Below are 19,572 nucleotides of genomic sequence, written 5' to 3'. Positions count from 1 at the left end.
CCTGGCCGCGGTGGTTGTCTTTCAGTTAAATCCTGGTCAGCCTTGCTGCCCTCCCCCGTGGATGCGCCACAGAGCTCTTGCTTTAATTTACATCATTTAGGGTCTCAGATAGGGCTTCCCAGGTGGTGCCAGTGGTAAAGAACCCGGCTGCCAGTGCAAGAGACGTAGGAGACCTGGTTCGATCCCTGAGTCAGGAAGGCCACCTGGAGGAGGCATGGCACCCCGCTCCAGTACTCTTGCCTGGAGAATCCCCTGGACAGACGAGCCTGGCAGGCTACAGTCCATGGGGTCACAGAGTCGGACGCACTGAAGCAACTGAGCATAGACGCAGGGTCTCAGATGCACTCTGCCCCCACGCCCACCATGGACTGTCCTCCGCGTCTGGGGCAAGAATTTTGGCAGGAGCCCAGGGGCCACTTTCTGCTCTGTGAAGACGCATGTCCACACCAGCATCGGTCTGGACGAAGCTGTGTCCACTTTCTAGGCGGGGAAGACCAGGGCCGGGATTTACCCAGTGGTGTCCAGGTTCCGGGGGCAGCCGCTGCCCACTCTGAGCGCTCACAGGCCGTTTTGCCCCAGATTCCCCGAGCCTGGGAAGCGGAGGCGGCTACTGGGCGGTGGCGATCCTCTTCGTCAGCGGGCTCTTCGCGGTCGGGCCTTCATCCTGTACAAGTTCAAAAGGCAAGGCCACCTGGCCTCCTTGGGCTCACGGGGCATGCAGAGGGACCCGACGGGCCACGGGGGCTGGGACTGTGGCCTTGATGGGCCGCGGGACAGAGAGGGGCCTCTCGGGACCTGCGCGCTGGTCCTGAGTCATCTCTGTCCTGAGGGCAGCGCGCCACTCACAAGCCAGGGAGCGTCTTCCACCCAATCCCCCCTCTGCTCCACACACCATTTTACAGAGGAGGAAACCCAGGCTCAGAGAGGTCAAGCGATTGTCCCAGAGCAACATAGATGAGTGAGGAGCTGACCCAGGCCGTGTCCTCCACCACCCATGCTCCCCACAGCGCTCATCCACCCTTCCTCACGAGCTTGAGCCAGAGCTGCCCTGTGCCAGGCGCCCCATGGCAAGTGGGGGGGGTGGGCTCCAGCTTCTTTCGGGAGAAGTCAGGGTTAGGTAGTGACACCCAGGGTGGGAGCAGGCAGGGGCTCAGGATGAGGCCGGGTGGTGGGCAAGCTCTGTGTGCGGTCATCAGAGGGGCTGTGGTGCCTCCTCCCCTCTCACCTTGTCCTCATCTGTAAAATGGGTTTAATAGTGCTAGGATTATCACGGGCACCCTCAGAGGGGCTGGAGAATCTGGTCTTACCCGGGTACGGGGCCCGGGGATGGACACAAAGGCCAGAGAGTGTCGCCAGACTCATGCCTGCAAATGCAGCTGAGAGCCGACCCCCGCGTTTCACCCATCTGGCTGGTTCGGCTCCAGTGGCCTCAGTTCTCCTTGCTCAGGTCACCATTGGAACAGTCTGGAGACATCCTGATCCTCTGGCTCCTGCCCCTGGGGGCCAAGGGTCCCTCCTGCAGCCCAGGACTCTGCTGGGTCTCTGTCCTCCAGGACCATTCACACTGGGCGACCCACCCTCCCGACCTGTGGGGCAGCCCAGACGGTCAGCCTCCCAGACCAGCTCACCATCCAGGCTGCGGCTCCGGCCAGTCTCTTCCCCTCCTGGGCCTCAGTTTCCTCATCTGTAAAAGGGGACTAATCAGGAGGGAGCAGGAAAAGGGAAGAAGAGGTGGGCAGGTGCAGAGGCAGGGCCCTGTCGCCTGCAACATTGTCCTGAGCACGTCTCCCTTCTTACCGTGATGTGTTTAGTTGGGACCTTGTGAAAACGCCCAGCCCTGGCCTGGCTGAGGCAGGCTGTTCGTGGGTGAGTCCCGAGAGGCTGCAGAGAGGACGGGTGAGACGCTGCCTCCCAGGTCAGAGCTGTGCTGGAGGCACCGGCTGGACTCAGGGTTTGGGCCCCCATCTCCTTCTCTTTCCCGCATCACCACCATCCACACCATCACACCATCACCATCACCACCCATCCACCATCACCATCCCCACCATCACCACCATCACCATACCACCACATCATCACCATCACCAGCACCAGCACCACCATCACCACCACCATACCACCACCACCATCATCACCATCACCATCACCACCATCACACCATCACCACCATCATCACACATCACAGCACCACCAGCACCACACCATCATCACCATCAACCACCATCATCACCATCACCGACACCATCACACCATCACATCATCACCATCACCACCACCATCAACCACCATCACCACCATCACCACCATCACCACCACCATCACCCATCACACCATCACCATCACCACCATCACCCCATCACCACCACCATCACCACACCATCATCACACCCATCACCACATCACACATCACACATCACGCACCACCATCACACCTCACCACCACCATCACGCACCATCACCACCACCATCACACCATCACACCATCACCACATCACCACCACCATCACACACATCCACCATCACCAATCACCCATCACCACCATCATCACATCACCACCACATCATCACCATCACCAGCCACCCACCATCACCACCATCACCTCACCACCATCACCACCATCCACCCACACATCACCACCATCATCAACCATCACCATCACCACCATCACCACCATCACCACACCATCACACCATCACCACACCACCATCACACCGATCACACATCCACCACCACCATCATCACCACCATCACCAGCACCACCATCACCACCATCACCACCATCATCACCATCACCACCACCATCATCACCATCACCACCACCATCACCACCATCACCATCACCACCATCACCACCATCACCACCATCATCACCATCACCATCAACCACCCACACCACCACCATCACCACCATCACCACCATCACCATCACCACCATCACCACCATCATCACCATCACCACCACCATCATCACCATCACCAGCACCACTATCACCACTATCACCACCACCATCACCACCATCACCACCATCACCACCATCACCACCACCATCACCACCACCCATCATCAGCATCCACCATTATCACCCCACCAGACACCCACCCATCCACCACCCATCACCACCATCACCACCATCATCACCATCAGCATCATCACCACTACCCATCCATTCACCCATTCACAGTCCAACACCCCCATGACCATCAATACCATTATCGCCATCACCATCATCACCATCAGCAGCAGCAGTAGCTCCATCATCACCATCACCACCATCACCATCACCACCATTACCATCATCATTACCATGAACACCTCTCCCACCATCCTCACTACCTCCACCACCATCAGCCCCACTAGAAACACTACCACTATCATCGCCACCATCACTCACCACCACCATCGCCACCACCAGCCCCGCTGTTGCACAGAGCACCGTGGGTGTGGCCTCCAGCCCCGCCTGCCTGCCTCCCCGCCCCGGGCTCCCTGTGCTTCCTCAAGGAGAGATCCCTGCCACAGGGAGTCGCCCTGGACCAGGCAGGGGCGATGGGCTCACCGGTGACCTGGACAAACAGCACTGCCTCGTCGTGCCCCACCACGTTCTCCGCCCTGACGGACACGCGGTAGACGCCGGGGCTCTCGTAGCGGTGCCGGATGGGCTCGCCGGTCAGCGTGAGGTTCACGTACATGGCCTTGAAGCCGTCCCCCAGGTCCACCTGGTACTTGGTGGTCAGGACATCACCCTGTAAGGCACGCCAGGGGGCCGCTTAGGACCTGGCCGCAGAGCTGGGAGCCAGCGATGGGCCACGCACTGGCTCACTCACTCACTCACTCACTCACTCATCCCCCCACCCCTTTCCTTCCTCACAGCGAGCTCCCTGGGGACTCCAGGGAACCAGGTCTGTTCTATCCTGGCCCGCCCCCCCCCCACCCCACCCAGCCTGGAGGGCAGGGCTGAGACCAATAGGAGAGGATGGAAGTAGTAGCCAGGGCCAGGTTTCCATTTCAGAAAGATGACCCAACCGCTGAGGCGGAGAGGAGTCAGCTCAGATGAGATCAGGGAGGCCTGAGCCAGGGACCGGGAGGGCAGGGAGAGGGCCCCCACCTGCTGGACAGTCTAAGGGACAGGGAGAAGTGTGTGCATAAAAACTCTGAGTCTCCTAGGAAATTACAAAACAAAACAAAACATTTTCCCCTCTGATGCTGCGATTCCTGCATTTTCTATCTTCTCACTCTACGTGCTGCCAGGAGTGATGCTCGGGTGCACAGGCTCTATGCAGGGAGGGGGGTCCCACATCCGTCACCCCTCCCTGGCATCTCCTCACCCACACGAGCCGTCTAATCGCCCGTCTAATCCCCACCGCGAACATCGCCCTTCCAATAACCGTGCTTTCCTCATGGAGTCTTGGGAAAGGAAACTGAGGAAGCAAACAGGAACTTTTCCAACTTCATGGCAAGAATGAGCTCTTCAGTTACTCCAGGTCCTCTCTCCCCATCACCTCCCTATCATGTCTTCCTGCCACCCCTCTGCCTGCTGGGGGAGCACCCAGGAAACCATGTCCTAGGGGTCAGGAATGAAACATGGCCATCATTAACTGTTCAGCGAGCCTCTTGGTTTACACCTGCCAAACCCTAGAACTTGACAGAGTACCTTTATGTAAATTATGTTCATTCACCTTTCTTCACAAATATGGTGTGAAAGGTTGGATCATCTCTCCCCCATCCACACCCACTTGGAACCTCAGAATGTGACCTTATTTGGAAATAGGGTCTTTGTGGATGTAATTAGTTAACTCGAGGTCACACTGAATTAGAACAGGATCTAAGTTCAATGGCTGGGTCTTTATCAGAAAAAGGAGCAGCTCTGAGACACAGAAAGGGAGCCAGGTGAAGACAGAGGCTGGAGGGGTTGCTGCCCTCGCCCAGGGCTGCCCGGAACCCCCAGAAGCTGAGAGACTCGGGAAGTCTCTCCTTCCAGAGGGAGCCCAGCCCTGCTGACACTTTGATTTTGGACTTCCGGCCTCCAGAGCTCTTGAGAGGAGAAATCTCTGATATTTCAAGCCACCCAGTTTGTGGCCACTGTCGTGATGGCCTTGGGGACCTTACACAAGTATGTTCTATGCTCCCCATTCTACAGGTTGAAGGACTGAGGCTCTGTGAGTCCAGAACCTGCAGGGTGGCTTGCGGTCAGGGCTCTCTCAGTTTAAAGGCAGCCTCGTAGATGGGGGTGGTCTCAAGGTCAACTTGCTCTGGGAGGGAGGGGTGTCCATGCAGCTTCCTGGGGGAAGAAGGGGCTTCTGGCTGAGTCTGGACGTGTGGCTTTGATGGGCAGGAGCCACACCACCTGGGGATGCTGTGTCCTGCCTGTGAGCAGCCAAGAGGGTGTGTTTTAACTCCTGAAACACTTCCCTTGGTTAAAACACTTCATCACAGGGACTTCCTTGGCGGTCCAGTCACTTCCACCAGAGGGGCCACAGGTTCGATCCCTGTTTGGGGAACTAAGATCCCATGTGCCATGTGGTATGGGCAAAAATCAATAAATAAAATAAAAAATCCTACCTTGTCAGCCTGAGCATCTCAACGAGAGAGTAGCCCCTGCTTGCCTCAACTAAAAAAGAGCCCTCAGAGCAACGAAGACCCCGCACAGCCAAAATAAATAAGTAAAATTATATTAAAAATAATAATAGTAAAAACCTTGTCATAATCAGGAAGGTAATAGTGGCAATGTAAGAGAATAGAAAAAGGCAGAGAAGTAGCTAGAAAGGAAAAATGGTAACGTCAGCACAACACCCACCACCCGCAGCGTAGCGTTTCCATGCAGATCTCTGTGTGTGTGTTTACTCCTGAGTGCTTCAAGAACACTCGGAAGTCTCGTGCTGAGCCAACTGCCAATTCACACGTAATTGTCAAGGATATAACCCATGCTGGCAGTCTCCATGCGAACACCTTGCAGAACACGTATCACGGCTTGGAATCCACAGTGATTCAGCCACGATTCTGTCACCCTGGGGTCCCTAGGGCTACCCTTTCACACCCAGACGCGCCTCTCCATCACATCCCCAACTCCATGGGATTAGAACCTCTAACCTGTTCTCCATTTCTATAATTTCGTTACTTGGGGAATATTCTCTAAGTAGAATTGCTGGGATTAGCTTTCTCATTCAGTATAATTCTTTGCAGATTCGCCCAAGCTGTGGTGTAGAGCGTGTTCCTCTTACTTCAGAGTACCGCCCGTGGGATGGACGTATCACCTCACCTCGCGTTTATCCACTCGTCCGTCAAGGACATCTGGCTGTCTCCCGTTTCTGGCTCTTATGAATAAAGCTGCTGTGAACCCTGATGTATACAGGTTTTCCTCTGAGCCTCTTTGTTTCCCTGGGATGAAGGCCCGGAAGCGTAACTGCTGAGTCCTGTGGTTGTTGCATGCCTAGTTTTTAAGGAAATGACCAACTTTTCCGGAGCGGCTGTACCATTCCATGTCCGCGTTTCTCTGCATCCTCACCAGCGTTTGGTGGGACCACTGTCTTTCACGTTAGTCCTTTCTGTAGGCATGCGGGGCCCCCCTTTTCGCTGCATTTCCTGATGGCTAATGATGCTGAACGTGGTTTCCCTGTGCATATTTGCCATCCTCTTCAGTGACACGTTTCTCCGTGCCTTCTGCTCACCTTCTAATTGGCTTGCTTGTCCTCCTGTGGTTGGGTTCTGAGAAACCGTTACATATTCCGGGTACTAGTCTTTGTTGGATACAGTTTGTGACTATTTTCTCTGTGGCCATCTTCCCACCTTCTCAGGCTCTGTCACAGATGACGCGCGTCGCGTTCTGATGAAGTCCAGTCTGCCACACTTCCCTCATGGACGGTGCTATGGTGTCAATGCTGAGAACTCTGTCTAGCCCTAGAGCACAGTATTTTCCCCTGTGTGGTTTCTACAAGCTTCACAGGTTTCCATTTAAGGCTGTGATCCACTTTGAGTCGACTCTGCATCAGGCATGAGGGTCGTTTTCACCATATCCTCGTTCGTTGACGCCCGTCCTTCCTTCGCTGGAATGCTTTTGCGCCTAGGCCGTCTGTGTGGGTCTGTTTCTGGGTTCCCCTTCAGATCTTATGTTCAGTTCTGAGATCTTCATGGAACTTGGATTCCCCTAAATCCAGGGCTGTTTCCACACCTGGACTGGATGCGTGTATCTGTGGTTGTGTACGAATGCGAGTGCATAGTCACGTGTGAAAATGTGTAAGTGTCCGTGTCTGTGTGTGTGTGTGTGAGAGAGAGAGAACAGGTGGGTATACCAGTGCGTGTACCCACTCCAACCTTGCACCCACTCCTTCCCAAGGCTTCAACGCGGGAGCCAGTGGCCTCTTCTGGACAGTGGAGGGCAAAGGACTCTCTTCCAAGAGCATCTTTCTGCTGCTCCCTCGCCTCTGCCCCTTCAGGTGAGGGTCCCAGCCTGCAGTCCTGCCCTGGGTCCGGATGGAGCGTCCCAGCAGTGGCGAGCTGCTGGGATTCCGGGCTCTAGAGGGCAGCAGGTGGCCCTGTTTCCTGCAAGTCAGTCCTGGAGCTCCAGGCGGCAGCTGGGTCCCCTCCGAGGTCCGGGTGGCCCGAGGCTGGGTAGGGGGCTGCACCCTCCTCTGCAGTGAATGAGCCTCCCCCCCGCCCCTGCACACACACACGCTGCCCCAGGGTGGCCCGAGGCTGGGCAGGGGGCTGCACCCTCCTCTGCAGTGAATGAGCCTCCCCACCCCGCCCCTGCACACACACACACTGCCCCAGGGTGGCCCGAGGCTGGAGTGTGACTCTCAGGACCAGGCTCAATCATCACGGGGCCAGCAGGCTGATGCACCCTTGGCTCAGGTCTGGGGCCTGCAAACCAGGAGGTGTCCTCATGGAGCCCCCAGGCCTGGACCCAACACCAGCTCTGCGTGGCCCCGCGTGGGTGGCTGCCCCTGTCCGAGCCTCGGCCTCCCCAGCTATAAAGCTGGTTGGTGGGAGCACAGCCCGTGGGCGGGGGAGGACGGAGGGGAACAAGGGCGCCCACGCATCAGTTCTTCACACGGGACCCCGCTTTCCAGCATCAGAGACCGCGTCAGCGTTCCCCGGTCCCACCTGGGCAGGCATGGAAGGACGTCTTCTGCACGGAGCCCTGCTCGGTTCGCCCAGCATGTCTGTTAACTGAAGCCCCCAGTGCTCAAGAGTCGTGAGCCGGGGGCTGGGGCCCCGGGCGGGAAGAGGGGCCTCTGCACCCCCTTTGTACATTCCTGTCTGCTTGTGAGTGTTTCTAGCTTCTATTGTTGGATTTACCACAACGAGCATTTGTTACACCTATAATCAGAAAAATAAGCACCTGCGTATTAGTTTAAATACACTAGAAGGGAATAAATTAACAGTGGTCACCTTGAGAGAATAAGATTTTGGGTGACATTTATATCCTTATGTTTTTGATGTGTTTCCCCAGTGTTCTACAATGAGTATATACTGTTCTTAAAATCAGGAAAAAAAAGTAACACTTATACTAAAAAAAGAAAGAAATACTAGGAGACAGGGAGGAAATTTATATGTTTGTGTGTGTGGTGTGTGTGTGTGTGTGTGTGTGTTAGTTGCTAAGTCATGTCCAACTCTTTGCAATCCATGGACTGTAGCCCACTAAGCTCCTCTGTCCATGGGATTCTCCAGGCAAGAACACTGGTGTGGGTTGCCATTCCTTTCTCCAGGGCATCTTCCCATCCCAGGGATCGAACCCAGGTCTGCCACACTGCAAGCAGATTCTTTACCATCTGAGCCACTGGGGAAGCCCCATATATATATGTGTGTGTGTATGTATATACACATATATGAAATATTTCTAAATCCATCCATCTATATTTGTATCTATGTCATCCATTAACTATCAATGATTTTTTCATCAATCTATATCTATTTATCATTTATATCTATCTATCTATGCATCACTATGAACAAAGCTAGTGGAGGTGATGGAATTCCAACTGAGCTATTTCACATCCTAGAAGACGATGCTGTGAAAGTGCTGCACTCAATATGCCAGCAAATTCGGGAAACTCAGCAGTGGCCACAGGACTGGAAAAGGTCAGTTTTCATTCCAATCCCAAAGAAAGGCAATGCCAAAGAATTCTCAAACTACCACACAGTTGCACTCATCTCACACGCTAGTAAAGTAATGCTCAAAATTCTCCAAGCCAGGCTTCAACAGTATGTGAACTGTGAACTTCCAGATGTTCAAGCTGGATTTATAAAAGGCAGAGGAATCAGAGATCAAATTGCCAACATCTGCTGGATCATATGAAAAGCAAGACAATTCCAGAAAAACATCTACTTCTGCTTCATTGACTATGCTAAAGCCTTGACTGTGTGGATCACAACAAACTATGGAAAATCCTGAAAGAGATGGGAATATGAGACCACCTGACCTGTCTCCTGATAAATCTGTAAGAGGGACAAGAAGCAACCAATAGAACTGGACATGGAACAACAGACTGGTTCCAATTTGGGAAAGGAGTACGTCAAGGCTGTATATTGTCACCCTGCTTATTTAACTCATATGCAAACTATGTCATGTGAAATGCTGGGCTGGATGAAGCACAGGCTAGAATCAAGATTTCTGGGAGAAATCTCAATAAACTCAGATATGCAGATGACACCACCCTTAGGGCAGAAAGTGAAGAGGAACTAAAGAGCCTCTTAATGAAAGTGAAAGAGGAGAGTGAAAAAGCTGGCTTAAAACTCAATATTCAACAAATAAAGATCATGGCATCTGGTCCCATCACTTCATGGCAAATAGATGGGGAAACAATGGAAACAGTGACAGACTTTATCTTGGGGGGTTCCAAAATCACTGCAGATGGTGACTTCAGCCATGAAATTAAATGATGCTTGATTCTTGGAAGGGAAGCCATGATCAACCTAGACAGCATATTAAAAAGCAGAGATATTACTTTGCCGACAAAGGTTTGTCTAGTCAAAGCTATGGTTTTTCCAATAGTCATGTATGGATGTGAGAGTCGGACCATAAAGAAAGCTGAAGAATGATGCTTTTCAACTGTGGTGTTGGGGAGGACTCTTGAGAGTCCCTTGGATTGCAAGAAGATCCAACCAGTCCACCCTAAAGGAAATTAGTCCTGAATATTCATTGGAAGGACTGACGTTGACGCTGAAGCTCCAATACTTTGGCCACCTGATGCAAAGAACTGACTCACTGGAAAAGACCCTGATGCTGGGAAAGATTGATGGCAGGAGTAGAAAGGGATGACAGAGGATGAGATGGTTGGATGGCATCACCGACTCCATGGACATGGGTTTGGGTGGACTCGGGGAGTTGGTGATGGACAGGGAAGCCTGGTGTGCTGCGGACCATGGGGTCACAAAGAGTTGGACAAGACTAACTGAACTGATATATCTGCCTATCACCTATCACAGAATTTGTATTGGCTATGAGATTATAAAGTAATAATTTTTTAAAAACCTGCCTGTTTTTCTTAAGATTCCAAATTAGCTAGATCAGTATAATGAGAGGTTTAAAACATTCTTTTGCCGCCCAGGGGAATGAACGAATCTGACATCACCATGTGGTCAACACTCAGGCAGACGTGTTTGAAGATGCCTCTCGCTGGGCCTGAGCTGGCGGCTGGCTGCTCCGCTGCCCCTGCCCTCCACTCCCTCCCGAGTTTTCCATTTCATTGCTTCAGTGCTGGTCTGGACCTGTGCAGGGGTCTCCAGCGCACTGTTACATTCCGCAGTTTGGAAACGCTGGTCCAGATGACTCCGCACTCCAGGACTTCGAGCGGGAGAGGACGCCGCCCACCGCCCCGTCTGCCCGGCCGAAGCGACCCCTCACCTGCTCCTGCCGCACCACGAACAGGACGTCCTCCCCGGGCCGCACGGCCACCGCCTCGCCGCGGATGCTGACCTGCAGGCCCCGCGGCGGCAGGAGCGGGCACTGCAGCCGCACCGGGCTCTGCCGCGGGTCCACGCCGCCTTCACACACGTTGGACACCAGCTTCCGGTACCTGCAGCCAGAAGGCGGGTCAGCATCCGTCCGGACGGGCCCCGGGCCTACCGCCCGGCCGGACAGCTTCGGTCGCGTGCAAGGGCTCTTGGCTTGTGACCCCCACGCTTCAACCCCCTCCCTCTTCCAGACTCCGTCTGTTTGCTCTTTCTACCCCATTTTGGAGCTGGGGAAACTGAGGCTCAGAGAAGGGAATGAGCTCTAATGGTAGGACCGCGGCCCTCACTGATGCAAGCGTGTTCTCACGATGCTGAGAGGTGTTGTTGCTGGGGGATGACTGGAGAAGTCAAAATGGATACTGCGACTTTGCTGGGAAACGTGGTCCCGGGAAGCCGGAGCGCTCCGGAAGGGCTGGGACTTCCCGATGATGCGCCACGTGGCTGTGGGCAAGCACAGTCCCAAGGGAGGCCTCCTCCTCTTACACTGAGGGACTGGGGACAGATGACACCCGATTCACCAGCTCATTCATGCAACGCGACTTGACTGAGCATCTGCTATGCACCAGGTATGAGGGCTGAGGTCATCCCTCGCAGCCCCTGCCCTTGCGGAGAGGACTTCCAGTGGGAAGGCAGCCCTCACCAAACCACCCCCCACATCAAAGCAACATCACGTCTGTGACAGTATGGAGAAGGGGCTGCACCTGGGGATCCTCTCCCCAAGAAAGGGGCTTTCAGCTGAGAGCAGAAGGTGAGCAGGAGAGTAAAGAGTGTCCTGGGCAGTGGAAACGGTGTGAGCAAAGGCCCTGTGGTGGGGGGAGGCAGGTGTGAGATGAGGGTGGAGAGGGGCTGGCTGGCAGAGCCCAGTGCACTGTAGTAAACTTTTAGGGCCTCCCTAGTAGCTCAGTGGTAAAGAATCCAGCTGCCAAAGCAGGAGACATGGGTTCAATCCCTGGATCCGGAAGATCCCCTGGAAGAGGAAACGGCAACCCACACCAGTATTCGTGCCTGGAGAGTCCCATGGACAGAGGAGCCTGGCAGGCTACAGTCCATGGTGTTGCAAAAAGTCAGACATGACTCAGCGACTAAACAATAACAACAAACTCTTAGGAGACATTAGGAAAACCCTGCAAGGGTTGCTGAATTGTTATCATGCAAAGATGCATGTGGTTAGTTGGGAAGAAAATACCCTCCCTAAGATCTACCCTCCCACAGCCCCTTGGCATCCAGAGTGTGCAGATGCTGTGAAATGAAACCCTTTGCCTTTGATATGGGTCCTGACTCTGACATTTCAGACCAGAGTCCCTGCTTGCCAAGCCCTGGAGCAGCTGCTGTGGCCCCCTGATGGAGGGAGGGATGGATGATAGATGGATGAAGCATGAATTGTTGGAGGGATGGGAGGATGAACGGATGGTGGGTGAGTGAGTGGAAGAATAAAGAGATGGATGATTGGATGGATAGATGGATGATGGATGGGTGGACAGATGGGTGGATGGGGAATACACAGATAGATGATTGGATGGTTGGATGATGATGGATGGATGGGTGGGTGGATGGATGATGGATGGGTGGGTGGATGATGGATGGATGGATGGATGGTGGATGGATGGATGAATGAAGGATGGATGGGGAATACACGGGTGATTGGATGACTGGATGGATAGAGGGATGATGGATGGGTGGGTGGATGGATGGATAGATGGATGAGGGAAGGATGGTTGGATTTCTGGATGATGGATGGATGGATGGGGAATACACGGATAGACGATTGGATGGTTGGATGGATGTATGGATAGATGGATGATGGACAGATGGGTGGATGGATGATGGATGGATGGGGAATACACAGATAGACGATTGGATGGATGTATGGATGTATGGATAGATGGATGAAGGACAGATGGGTGGGTGGATGAATGGATGATGGATGGATGAGGAACACATGGATAGGTGAGTGGATGACTGGCTGGATGGATGATGGGATTTATGCCGCTGAGGTCCGAGCGTGCAATCTCTGGCCCTGCTTCTTGCTTGTTCAGGCTCTGTCCTGCCCCATCCCCAGGGGCAGCAACCAGGCTTGTCTAGTAAGTCCATAGACAGTTCACTCCCTCTCAGAACTTCCCCGCAGGGACACAGAAACCTTTAAGATGAAGCTTGCTTAGGACCTGTGGAGTGGCGGGCTCCCAGCTGTTACACACAGAACGCTGTTATAGTTTGATCCCTGAGACACAGCATGCTCAGCCTCTGTAGGGGGAAGGAGGTCACACCTGCGGAGCACTTCCCTCCCCCTCATGCACAGCGTGTGTCCCTCACACCACACACCGAGGGACACACCATGTGTCGGAAAGCTTAGTCCAGTCCAGAGGACAACTGGGTGAGCATGACAATAACTGGGGATGTTCTATTCTCACAGAGTAAGCTTGGGGCCCAGGGTGAGTCAGGGAAGGCTTCCTGAAGGAGGCACCATTCAAGCTGAGACCTAAAGGGAGTGTGAATATCTCTGGCCCAGCTAAGGCCTGGCTCGCTCAGGGTTGGCAGATGGGGAGGGGCTTTGGCACTGCAGGGACTCAGGGGGCCCAGGCAGGCGGGACCCTTCTCTGGGTAGAGCGGGTATGAGCGCCGAGGCTGGGGACCTCCTTGCTCTCTGTTCAGAGCAGGTTCAGGGGGTCTCTTCTCCCTGATGCTGGCCCATCTGGGCTCTGAATGGAGAGCCCTGGCTGGGGGCAGAGTCTGGGTGACTTGCAGGAGCCCCAGCGCAGAGGGCGGTCAGCCCTGATTTCTCTCTCCCTGACTCCATGTGAGGAGCCGTGGGCACCAGGCAGGAAAGGCAGGGGGCACCATGGTTCCGCCCTGTGTGACTCACCCGAGACTGCTGGTATAGGTCTGGCCCAGGACACAGTCGTCAGGGGGCGACAGGGGGTTAAACCAGAAGTTGGCAAAGCACTTGTTGGCATCAGACTCCGAGGAGGGGGCGCGCTCAAATCCATAGTCACTGGGAGGAGGAAGACACGGTGGTCAGGAGACCGGCAGTGGCAGGGGTGTAAGCCAGCCCAGGGTAGGTGCCCCACACCAAGGACACACACAGGCAGATCCACAGGCCCCGTCCCAGAGGGGAGGAGGGTGAGAAGGGATGCCAAGGGGATTCTGGGACATTACAGCCAAGCACTGAACCCAGCCTGGGCATCCTGGAGGGCTGCCTGGAGGAGGCAGGCGGACTCTCAATGGAAGATCAAGAGATAACCGGGGGAAGGGGGGAAGGGCACTGCAGGTGGGGGCCAGCCCCTTCAGCGCCAGAGCCGGGAGACACAGGTGGGAATGGCAGGATGAGGAAGGGCGAGGATGGCTGGGGAGGGAGCCAGCTTCCAGAACTCTGACATTCTCCTGGTGGTGGGCAAGCACACGAGTCCTTGAGTGGGGCAGCGGGGCGGGGGTGGTCAGGGGGCTTCCAGCCAGGTCTCTGGATGGTGGAGGGGGTTGCTGGCTGGTCCCCAGGCTGCCCTCCATCTTCCTCCATGTCCACACCCGCCTGGGAGCAGGCCGCCCCTGCCGGCTTGGAAAGGACACCCACGGATTCTTGAACGTGGGCCGGACCAGGTGGCTGGGTGATCGGGCCCAGAATAAGGGGGCCGTGCTGGAGCGTGGCTCTCAGCTTGCCCGCAGGGGCGGCGGCTGTGTGGTCACTCAGGCAGCACCCCCTGTGCCCCCCACCCACCCCCAGGGCTGGGGCAGAGTGGGACCCTCACCAGAGGAAGTCCGAGGCCCGGCAGGGGCACACGCGGGCCGTGAGCGCCGCCGTGAAGCTGCGGCCCGTGACGCACCAGGACGCGGGCTTCCTCCTGCGGAAGCTCCTCTGCTGGCCCATGACACAGCGGTCACCCTGCGGGGGACACGGGTGAGGGGCCGTCCTGCTGCGCTCCCACTGCCGGTCTGGTCCGTTCCTTATTCCCCCGGCCGGGGCGGCCATCGGGGCAGGAAACCAGGGCCCAGGGGCAGGGCTGTGTGTGCCTGACGCTGACCTGGGGCAGCCCGGCCCCTGTCCCATCCCCCAGCACTCGCTGAGTGATGTGTACCTGGCCCTGCTGGGCCCTGAGGGGGTCTCAGGCCCCGGAAGAGGGGCCCCGTGCAATCCTCAGGCCTGTGAGGCGCCCTGTGAGGCTGTGTTCAGATGGGCCCTGTGAGGCTAGGATAAGCCACGGCCTCCAGGCTTCAAGGGCCACACAGAAGGTGCTCAGCCAACAATCCGAGCAGGACACGCCGGTGTGAGCAGGCACCATGGCAGATACAGCTGTGGGCACCCCCCCGACCCCAGCGATTCTGGGCTCCTCCACTCTGAAATCCTGAGCATCCAACCCGAACTGCAGTGGAAGACCATTTCTGTTCCTCACGTGTCCCCTCCGTGTGAATATTCCTCATTTTGCTGTAGGAAGTTTTGTGTGTCTGAGATTATGGCGTGGGGCCTGTCCCAGACCATTGGTGTTACCCAGTGCCCTGTTACCTTCCCTCCATCCCACAAATCCAGGACCCCGAGCACAGCTGGCTCCGGGCTGGGTCGGGCCCGTGCCCCTGTGCCCCTGGGTGTACCCGCAGACCCTGGCCCAGGCTGCCCAGAAGGGCCAGCAAGCCCAGCAGGAGCACCCGCATGGGGGGGGAGGCAGCAGCCTGGCGGGACGGAGTCTGCGGGTGGAGAGGGTGCACCGCTCGGGGCCGGGCCCACCTGCAGGTTTGTGAGGTCCCAGGAGCCGTAGTCACCCTCGCCGCACCGCCTGGAGAACCAGGGCCGGAAGTCCACCTTGACCAGCTCCCAGTCCGAGCGGAAGCTGATGTGGCCGAAGACGCTGGGGAGGGAAGCAGGGGCAGGAAGCCGCCTTAGTCCAGCCCGCCCCCCAGGCGCCCCCAGTCCCCTGCAGGCCTCCGCCCACACCTGCCCGGTGGGGCCAGCGGTCGCTCCCCCGCCCCCGCTGGGCAGCCCCAGGACGGACCCCACGCTGGGCCGGGCAGGCTGCAGGCCTTTGGGCATCAGCGTCAAGCGTTCCCACCACCATCACCCGTTATCTATGGCTCGTGGATGGCGCTGCCGTGGGCCATCCCAGGTGGGCCCCGCGGACGAGGACGCGGGCACAGTGGGGTCAGGAGCCCGGCCCTCCCTCAGTGGCCAGGCTGGTCCTGGCAGACCTGTTTCGCAGAGTGACTCGTGGTCGGGTGTCTGCGTTCTGCGCTGTCTGGCTTCTCCCCGCCTGCGTCCCCGCCTCTGTCGGCCTGTCCATACGAGGACTGGGGGCCGTGCTGCAGAAACCCAGCTCCCTCTGCATAGCTGGGCCACAGAATTTCCCCCCCCAGGCAGACGGGACAATCCATGGAGAGGTAGGGAGTCACCCCCTGCCGGCTCAGAGCGGGCTGGGAGCACTGTGTATAATGCTTGGTCTAAATTCTCACCACAGCCCACTTTACAGAAAGGAAAACTGAGGCACAGAGAGGCTGAGTAGCTTGCTTAAGGTCACACAGCATGTTTGTGCCAATTCTTCGCCCACAGCCGTCAGGTACTGAGTGCCCCTCATGCGACGCCCAGACCCCTCGCTCGCCGAGAAGGCTGCTGCTTAAGGGGTTTCCTCCCAGCACCTCACACTTGGGCTCTAGGAGCCCAGCCTGCACTTCTCTGGTCCTTCTCCAGTTCACCCTATAGGACCCCGGCCATATTACCAGAGGTTGAGCGCCTGGATGGAGGAGGTGATGCACTCACTCTGGCCTTGGTCCCCATTCCAGGCTCACGTATAGGAGCTGGATACTTGGGGAAGTCAGTCATGGCCTAAAGGGCACAAACTGCAATCTAGGAGGGTAGTTGAGAAGGGTCTTGGAATGTTTTCTGGGGGACATGATGGCTGGCATGTCTGAGGCTGATACTGGAAGAGTTTTGGCTCCAAAGGACACCTCGGAGCCAGACAAGCCTGGGCTGACACCTGTTTACTTGTCTGTGGCCTTTGGCGTGTCCATTCCTCTCTGCACCTCAGTTTCCTTGGCTTTAACATGGGGACAATGACACCAGCCTTTTGGGACCCACGGTGGCTTAGCGATGGCTTGTGTAGGATGCTTGGTTGTAGAAGGTTTATAGACACACGTGCACACGCACACTCACTCTTACACATACACCCCCCGACACACGCACGCACATTACCTCCACTGCCCCGAGCAGTCCCCAGAAGCAGACACTGTGGTCCTTATTTCACAGGCGAGACCCTGAGCCTCTACAGGGGCCTCTTCTGGTCCTGGCAGCCGCCCTCTGCCTTGGCCTGGCGCCCCCCTCTGGGGTCCACCTCCCCGTCCGGGGCTCTGAGAGGCCTGATCGCTCTCCACTGGCTCCTGCCTTCCTTCCTGCCTGCCCACAGGCAGCCCTGGTGTCTGAAGACACCCTGCGGTCCTCCTTCCAGCCTGAGCCTCTCACCCAGTCGTGTTCAGTGCCATAATCCATCCTGCTTTTCTGCTGCCTGAGGCTGAGCCAGAACCCCCGTCACCCCAGCCCGGGCCTCTCCTGCTGCTGGTGGACGTGGCCCAGCATGGACCAAATGGCCCACTTCTCCTCCGCCTGGTCCAGCAGCTCTCAGAGGGGCTCCCGACAGAGAGGTCGTGGGTGGCCCGGATGGGGGTGGTGACGGTGGTCGTGAAGGTGTCCCGCTGGTCCGCTGTCCCGACTCCTGTGCTGATGGGGACAGTCCCCTCCCTGGGAGTCTCACCACATGGGGACTGTCTTTGCCATGGCATCCCCTTCTCCCAAGCAGAGCCAGCTGGGTTGTTACTTAAATAGGTCATGAGGGTCTTAGTTCATTGAAGGGATGTCCTTAAGGGACATCTTCACTGCAGTATTTCAGCCTGGAGAATTCCGTGGACTGTACAGTCCATGGGGTCGCAAAGAGTTGGGCAGGACTGAGTGCCTTTCACTCACTCACTCACTCACTCCAGGCCCTCCACAGCCTGAGCCTGTCTCCCGCTCTTCCGGAAGCCGAGTTACGATGGAGGTGACTGCAGCGGTGACTGCTAGCGTGTCCTCTGCCCCTGCCAAACACCCGCCCCCCATCCATTCCTCCTCACCACCCCAGGGGGCGTGCTGTTAATATTCCCACCTTACTGACAAGGACACTGAGGCCAGGGACCCCTCAGGATGGCTCAGCCATCGCCCACGGGGAGCGGGCTCGGTCTCCCAGCTGGTGGCTCTGGGGCTCTGATGCCCGGCCCGGGAAACACGCACTGGCCGGAGTGTGACCACTGCGCAAACTCCTGTGCGGGCTGCACAGGCCCCACCAGGGAAGTCTCTGAAAAGAGGCAGGTCCACTTGATCTAACTAATCCCCTCCGAGTCTCTGAAGTCCTGCCTTTTATGAAGCCTAAACGTTCAGCTGATACTTTGAGAAATGGCTGGCATCTGGCTAACTCTGAGTTTTAGGAAGTCAGTGCCTTTAATGTGTGTGTGAAAGTGAAAACGTTAATCCCTCAGTTTGGTCCGAGAGTAGGTACTCATTCCCTTCTCCAGGGGCTCTTCCTGACCCAGGGATCGGAGTGGGGTCTCCCACATCACAGGCAGATTCTTTACCATCGGAACCACCTTCTGAAAGTCGGAAAGTGAAAATCACTCCAGTCGTGTCCGACTCTTTGTGACCCCATGGACTATACAGTCCATGGAATTCTCCAGGCCAGAATACTGGAGTGGGTAGCCTTTCCCTTCTCCTGGAGATCTTCCCAACTCAGGGATAGAACCCAGGTTGCCTGCACTGCAGGTGGATTCTTTACCAGCTGAGCCACCAGGGAAGCCCAAGAATACTGAAGTGGGCAGCCTATTCCTCCTCCAGCTGATCTTCCTGATCCATCACCATTACCATCACCACCATCATCACCATCACCATCGACAGTATCCCAATCTCAAAGGGCCAAATGGGCAGTGATCCAGGGCTGACCCTTGACTCTCAGTCCCACCCCTCACCAGCCCGGTGATCCTTGGCAGATGACAGATGGCCCTGGTTAGGGGAGAGTGGCCACCTCCCAGAGGCAGAGGGGGAGAGGACACAGAGGATGGCAGAGACGAGGAGGCAGGTGTGAAGATGGGGGTGAGAGTGCGGAGGATGGGCAGGGAGGCGGGGGGCAGTGCTGAACCCGCCTACAGCAGCAGGGCCTGGGGTGCCCTCCGCCACGGCCCGCCTGGGGTTCGGCTCTGACCTGCCTGCCCACCTCCCGTGGGCACTCACGTCATGACCAGCGTCTCGTCCCCTGGCTCGCTCAGCAGCCCGTCCACAAACACGGAGGTGCTGGTGAAGTTGTGTGTGCTCCAGGTGAGGCCCTCGTCCACGCTGAACCTGCCAAGAGAAGGGGCAGCTGGGGACACAGTCTGCGCCCAGGGCCAGCTGCCTTGTCGGACCCAGCCCTGCCCACGCCCAGGGACCAGAGCTGTCGAGCTGAGGCAGCTGGGCGAACCGGCAGGGGCAGTGACCAGCCCCAGGGCCAGTCCGGTGTCCCCAGCGTGACTGGACCTCTGCCCTCACACTCCTGTAGGAGGTCACGGCAGCCACCTGCCAGCACCAGGCGGCACCCACGTCTGCTCAGGGAGATCCCCTGGACTGCGGTTATCCAGGTCTTAGAAACAT

General features: G+C 56.7%; 1 protein-coding gene across 1 annotated transcript in view; it reads right to left on the bottom strand.

Moving 5' to 3' along the window:
• SORCS2 (sortilin related VPS10 domain containing receptor 2) overlaps window positions 1-19,572 on the bottom strand; it is a gene marked incomplete in the record, with an annotated part of 482,914 nt that overhangs the window by 5,932 nt on the left and 457,410 nt on the right. The window contains 6 exon segments of the mRNA XM_018049774.1: window positions 3,556-3,742; window positions 10,843-11,014; window positions 13,813-13,941; window positions 14,693-14,826; window positions 15,664-15,784; window positions 19,177-19,284. Of these exon segments, the coding sequence (XP_017905263.1) occupies window positions 3,556-3,742; window positions 10,843-11,014; window positions 13,813-13,941; window positions 14,693-14,826; window positions 15,664-15,784; window positions 19,177-19,284 (851 nt within the window).

Source organism: Capra hircus, chromosome 6 (assembly GCF_001704415.2).
Source record: "Capra hircus breed San Clemente chromosome 6, ASM170441v1, whole genome shotgun sequence".
Taxonomy (NCBI): Eukaryota; Metazoa; Chordata; class Mammalia; order Artiodactyla; family Bovidae; genus Capra; species Capra hircus.
This window is presented reverse-complemented; position numbering and strand designations above follow the sequence as displayed.